The 6,810-nt window shown below is 40.4% G+C and overlaps 1 protein-coding gene across 1 annotated transcript in view; it reads right to left on the reverse strand.

Annotated features, from left to right (window-relative positions):
* QRSL1 (glutaminyl-tRNA amidotransferase subunit QRSL1) overlaps positions 1-3,185 on the reverse strand; it is a 37,013-nt gene extending 33,828 nt beyond the window's left edge. The window contains exon 1 of the mRNA XM_042780942.1: positions 3,111-3,185. Within this exon, the coding sequence (XP_042636876.1) occupies positions 3,111-3,185 (75 nt within the window). The remainder of the gene's footprint in view (positions 1-3,110) is intronic.
* Positions 3,186-6,810: the final 3,625 nt, after the last annotated feature.

Here is a 6,810-nt window from a genome sequence, read left to right on the forward strand (position 1 = left end):
ATTGATTTGGGTGAAGAGAAGGGCGATGTACCAAATGTGAGTGATCAATATGGTGGCATTGAGGAAGAGAAAGACATAGAGAGGTACATGGGAGGTACAGCCAACAAAGATGAACCCTTTTGCACATACAGTACTGAGTTGTCAGTGAAGGCAAACATGGGTATACAGGGGGATAGATGGGTGGTCAGATGGGTGGACAGACTGAAGTAATAGGTATGTCTATGAAGCGGGGAGTGTACCCAAGAATATGTATACGGTTGGGCAGACAATGGTCCTATAAGTTTATGTGTATGATCTGAATTCCCAGGTGTATAGTAGAGCTGACAAGAGGCAAGGTGGTAGACACTGCTTGGTCACGGCCAGCTTCCCAGAGGGACCGAGTAGTTGAACCTGTGGGCTCGGGACCATAGTCGCAGGGGACATCAAGCTCAATTGGCATAACATACTACACAAAACATTGTTCCACATCCTACTTTGGCAAGTAGCAACTGGGATCTTAAAAGCTAGCAAGCTGCCATCTAGATGCAACGATGGGTCTCTCCTTGTCCAGAACGAAGAAGAATGAAGAAAACCAAAAATTCATGGATACAATCAGTCCTAGTGACTGGTACACCATCCAATCTGCAGCCTATACGACTATGAGATCAGAAGAACTAGATGGTGCCCGGCTACAAATGTCAACCACTTGGAAGGGGATCTATGTAGGAGATCCTGGATAGAAAGGGAGAACAATGTGGACTTGGTGCCACAGCGGGGGACACCAAGTTTGCTGGTCTGATAGAGCCTGGTGGAACCACTGAGATTATGGCCCCTAGCTGCCTGTCAGGTCTGGAATTGAACCTACACCTGTGGCTTCCAGCCAAGCAAAAGACAGGCATATGAGTTGAACATTTACCTTAAGTAGATATACTCCTTGGAGAGAACAATCATGGCAGAAAGAAGGGCTGCTTATGCACAGGGAGACAACTCAGGGGGCAGGAGGGCATGGAGGGATGGACACAGGAAGGAGGTAATTATCGGGAAGAAGTAGGGGGGAGCTGTTGCATTGTGGTAAATTGTGGTCAGTGTCATGAGACAAAGTGTATGTGAACTGCTGTGTGGAAAGTGAATTTGCTCTGTAAATTTTCACCCAAATCACAATTTTAAAAATATCATTTGAATTGTGGCAGACACAATTCCCTCATTATTACAAGTTTACCTACCTATATAACTTTCTAAGGAGCTCTGGTGGTGTAGTGGGCATTTCACCCAAATCACAATTAAAAAAAAAAAAAAATCAGATAAAAGGAATGAATAACATTCATTCAAAAAGGAATGAATAAGTCAAAGATGATACCCAAGCTTTGGAGATTATATGAAAAGGAAGATGGCTAAGGTGGGAGCTCAGAGACAAGGAGGTTGAGAGGAGTAATATTTATTAAGTATTTAACCAAGAGCCTGGTGCGTTTGCTTTATATGCAGTATAACTGCATTTAACGATTATAGCAACCACCTAAATGAGGTATTCCTCATTTACAGGACAGGAAAGTGAGGTTCAGAGAGATTAAGAATTTGTCTCAAGTCACACAAACAGTAAAGGTTTGAGGTGACTTCATGACACATGCTCTTCACCATTTCTATCTCCACACTAGTGGAAGTGTATGCTTAGTTTCTCCTCCAAGTTGACTGTTCATTTTCACATGGACATGGCCTATATGCATCAAGCAACAGGAGTCTGTATTTGAAAGGAAAATCTGCAAATGATCTGCTCTCCACAGAGTAACTCATCAAAGCAATGGTAATCTCAGGGTTGATGGTTTTAAATGAGAAAAACAGTGGGAACAGGCTATAGAGAGGACCCCTAATGCTAATTAACGGACAAGTAGAGGAAAAGGAAGTACCATGGGGAAGCTGTGGGAAGTGATTTAGGAACGCACAGGGGCAGTGAGATTTGGTTTAAAGGAGATAACCTAGTGAATAGTTTGTATTAAATGCAAACTCTAAAAGAAAAGACCCAGAGAGAAATAAAGACAACAGTGTTTTCCAGTACTGTGAATATGGAGTGGGAACAAAGGGGAAGTGGTAGGCTGTGGAAGAGAGGAGAAATTAGCAAAAACCCAACGCTAGAATAAACAGAGAGCTATATAACCAGTTGTAACTGGGTATATTCTAACTCATGGTGACCTCATGTGTTTCAGAATAGAACTGTGGTCAATAGCATTTCCATGGCTATGATCTTTAAGCAGATTTCAGGTATTTTTCTTGAAGTGCCTATGAGTGGGTTCAAACTGCCAACCTTTCTGTTAGCAGCTGAATGCTTAACCATTTGTGCCACCCATGGGCCCTAGAAAGGTGTATGTGTTTGTGTATATATATATATATATATATATACCAAAAAACTCAATACCATCAAGTCAATTCCAACTCATAGCGACCCCCAATGGGTTTCCAAGGCTGTAAATCTTTATGGAAGCAGATTGCCTCATTTTTCTTCTGTGGAGTGGTTGGTAGGTTCAAACCACTGACCTTTTGGTTAGCAGCCTCACCCATTACATGCCCACTACACCACCAGAGCTCCTTAGAAAGTTATATAGGCAGGCAAACTTGTAATAATGAGGGAAATTGTGTCTGCCACTTTCTCTTCTTCCATGACTCCCCTCAGGTTCTCTAATGCCCACTATCCCCAAGTTGTTTTCTGCCTTGCCAAATGGCATGAGAATAAGAGCTAAGGAGCTATAATTGTGCTAAGATATGATACTGTCTAAGAGCACTCCTTTGAAATGGTGCTGATCTTTTGTTAGTTTTATTTTTAGGAAACATTCCTTCTTCTCCTCCCACTTCTCTCCTTTTTTACTAAAGACACTGGAAAGGTTCTTCTCCTTCCTTAAGGGATAGCTGTTTTTCCTCCTACTTTTCATGTGCCATAGAGTCTGGTGGTTGTGGAAAAGGGGATGCAGGCAGGCATCTTCCTTACTTCTCAATACCCTTCAAATTGTTTCTCCTCTTTTCCTTCAAAAATCTTAGCTCACCTGAAGCATCTGGAAGAGCTTCTATCACTCTTCTTGGTGTGTTAACCTACAATCTCCCTGGCAGTGTCTTTCATTCATTAAAGGTCTTTGCATCTAACTCACCAAATCTTTACTATAGCTCCTGTCGTCATTCTTGTTGACTTTAAACTCCAAGTTCAGTAGGCTGACACCTGGCATCCCAATTCATTGACCTCATTTCCTCACTTCTCATGGTCATAGTTTCCTGAAGTCATTATGAGTCATTTAGACTCAATGGCAGTGGGTTTGGTTTGGAGCAGAGTAAATGAGCTGGAGGGATAGGAGATGATGATCAGAGAATGGATGAAGTGGAAGGCCGAAGGGGCCCCTTCCTGAAAACTGCATAACTTCAACACACTAACAGGCATAATCTAAAGAGATCTTAACCATAGTGACTAATTTGCTATTTTTCCCTCCCTTTTGTTTTCACAGATGCTGAATTCTTTAGGTTTGTTATTTTCAATTATATGTTCTTAGGGTTGTTATTTTCCACTATACATTCTCTTACCCACAACCCTCTTCCACGACTGGTTTTGGCTGAGGACCACAGTCCATGAAGTCAGACAACCCTGGGAAAAGGGTCCCGACATTGAGTCTGGACTAACCATGGAAAAAGGAGAAGACATCCCTGACAGTCCAGAGGATCTTCGATCCCTTCCCATTTCCCTGTATAATCATACTTATCTCTTTGCTTGAGGAGACAGACATTTTAGAGAAGCGATTCTCTCTGTCTCCTTGGGTATTGATACTCAATAAACCTTTTGCTTTCCCGCTTCAACTTGTTGTGATCATTGGCTTTATGCGACTGGGGTAAGGACCTTGTTGTTCCTACAACAGTTTGGGTTACATTGTCACCATTAACTATGTAATCACCAAGTCTCAATGCAAGTCATCCACTCTCTGATCATCATCTCGAGCTCATTAACTCTACTCCAAACCATATCCACTGCCATCGATCAGTCTGACTCATAGCAACCCCACAGGACAGAGTAGAACTCTCCCTAGAGTTTCCAAGGCTGTAATCTTTATGGAAGCAGACTGCCACATCTTTCACCCACAGAGATGCAAACCTCCTGAGCACCTGACCACTGCACCATCAGGGATCCCTTACTCTACTCCACTCCAGTAAATTTTTGACCTCATAGAAACCTCTGTTCCACTGACTCCACACACTAGTTTTTCACTAACCGTCTCTCTTCGTGTCTTTGTTTCCCTCTTTATGCAGCTCAGATTCCATAATCTATCACTACAATCCTTGCAGATAGTCTCAAATCTCTTGTTCCTTTATCCTTCCATAGGTAAATCTTAACTCTTCTATACTACTGTGCCAACTCATTTCACTTTAAATTTATAACCATTAATGCCAATACTTTCTTCTACAACACAAATGACAACTATGCACGTGGATCTTGCTGGATAGTTTACATGGGGAAAAAAAAATCTACTACATCTATGGAAAGAGATGATAGAGAAGCTCAGTATTATCAGTCAAGGCAAAGTCAGGAGTTAACTGTAGAACAGACCATCAATTCTCATAGGCAAGTTCAAATTGAAGCTGAGGAAATATTAAGTCCAAGAGAGCCAAAGTACGATCTTGAAAACATCCCTCTTCAATTTAGAGACCATATCAAGAATAGCTTTGATGTACTGAACACTAATGACCAAAGATCAGAAGAGTTGTGGGCTGATATCAAGAACATGGTACATGAAGTAAAAGGTCCTTAAAAAGATAGGAAAGAAAGAAAAGACCAAAATGGATGTCAGAAGACACTAAAAGTAGCTGAGCACAGATAAGCTAAAGTGAATGGAAGAAATGATGGAAAATAAATAAATAAAAATAAAAATTGCTGAACAGAAGATTTCAAAGGGGAGCTTGAGAAGACAAAATAAAGTATTATAATGAAATGTGTAAAGACTTGGAGTTAGAAAACCAAAAGGGAAGAACACGATTGTCAATTCTAAAGATGAAAGAATTGAAGAGGAAATTCAAGCCTAAGTTGCAATATCGAAGGATTCTATGGGCAAAAACCTGAATGACACAGAAAGCATCAAAAGACGACAGAAGGCATATACAGAGTCATTGTACCAGTAAGAACTGGTTGACGTCCAACCATTTCAGTAGGTAGCATATGCTGAAGAACCGCTGGTACTGAAAGAAGAAGTACAAGCTGTGCTGAAGGCACTGGCAAAAAACAAGGCTCTAGGAACTGATGATGCTTAAACAAACAGAAGCAATGCTGGAATGCTTACTCATCTATGTCAAGAAACTGAGAAAACAGCTACTTGGCCAACTGATTGGACAAGATACATATTTGTACCCATCCAAAGAAAGGCAACCAAACAGAATATGGAAATTATTGAACAATATCATTAATATCACATGCTGGCAAAATTTTGCTGAAGATAATTAAAAAATGGCTTCAGTAATATATTGCCAAGGAATTGCCAGAAGTTCAAGCTGGATTCAAAGGAGAATGTGGAATGAAGGATATCCTTATGATGTCAGACACATCTTGGTTGAAAGAAGAAAACACCATAAAGATATTTATCTGTGTTTCATTGGTAAAGCAAAGGCATTTGACTGTACAGGTCATAACATTTATCTATAACACTGGGAAGAATGAGAATTCCAGAACACTTAATTGTGCCCATGTGGAACCTGTACACAAATCAAGAGGCAGTTGTTTGAACAAAACATGGGGATACTGAATGGTTTAAAATTGAAAAAGGTGTGCAGTAGGCTTGTATATTTTCACTTTACTTATCCAATCTATATGCTGAACAAATAATCTGAGAAGATGGGCTATATGATGAAGAATGGAGCTTCAGGATTGGAGGAAGACTTATTAATAATCTGAAATATGCAGTTGACATAATCTTGCTTGCCAAAAATGAAGAAGACTTGAAGCACTTACTGATAAAAATGAAAGACTATATAGCCTTTGGTATGGATTATACCTCAATATAAAGAAAACAAAAATCCTCACAACTGGACCAATAAGCAACACCATGATAAACAGAGAAAAGATTGAAGTTGTCAAGGATTTCATTTTACTTGGATCCACCATCAAAGTCCATGGAAGCAGTGGTCAAGAAATCAAATGACGTATTGGATTGGACACTCTTTAAAGTGTTGAGAAGCAAAGATGTCACTCTGAGGACTAATGCATGCCTGATGAAAGCGAGTGTATTTTCAACTGCTTCATATGCATGCGAAAGCTGAACAATGAAAAAGGAAGACAAAAGCACTGATTTACTTGAATTGTGTTGACAAAATCCACTATAGACTGCCAGAAGAACAAACAAATCTGTCTTTAAGGAAGTATAGCCAGAATATTCCTTAGAAGTGAGGATGGCGAGACTTTGTGTCACTTACTTTGGACACGTCATCAGAAGGGACTAATTGCTGGAGAAGGACATCAGGGTTGGTACAGTAGAGCATCAGAGAAAAAAAGAGATCCTCAATGAGCTAGATTGACACAGTGGCTGCAACAATGACCCCAAACATAGCAACAACTGCAAGGATGGTGCAGGACTGGGCAACGTTTCCCTCTGTTATACATAAGGTCACTGTGAGTCTTAGCAAATCAATGCCACCTAACAACAATAGCATCAATAACAATAACAGCTTGCCTACCCAGCAAGCTTACTACTGCTTTGGACAACTTGTATTTCTATTGTCCTAGAAGACAATTTCACACATTTTCCTCTCTCCTCTAATCTCCAACAATGTCCCTCTACCTTGCTTTCAGTCCATGTCATTACTTTTTACTATCCTGAGAAA

Source organism: Orycteropus afer, unplaced genomic scaffold, assembly GCF_000298275.1.
Source record: "Orycteropus afer afer isolate SDZICR_OR568_19922 unplaced genomic scaffold, OryAfe1.0 scaffold00072, whole genome shotgun sequence".
NCBI classification, from domain to species: Eukaryota; Metazoa; Chordata; class Mammalia; order Tubulidentata; family Orycteropodidae; genus Orycteropus; species Orycteropus afer.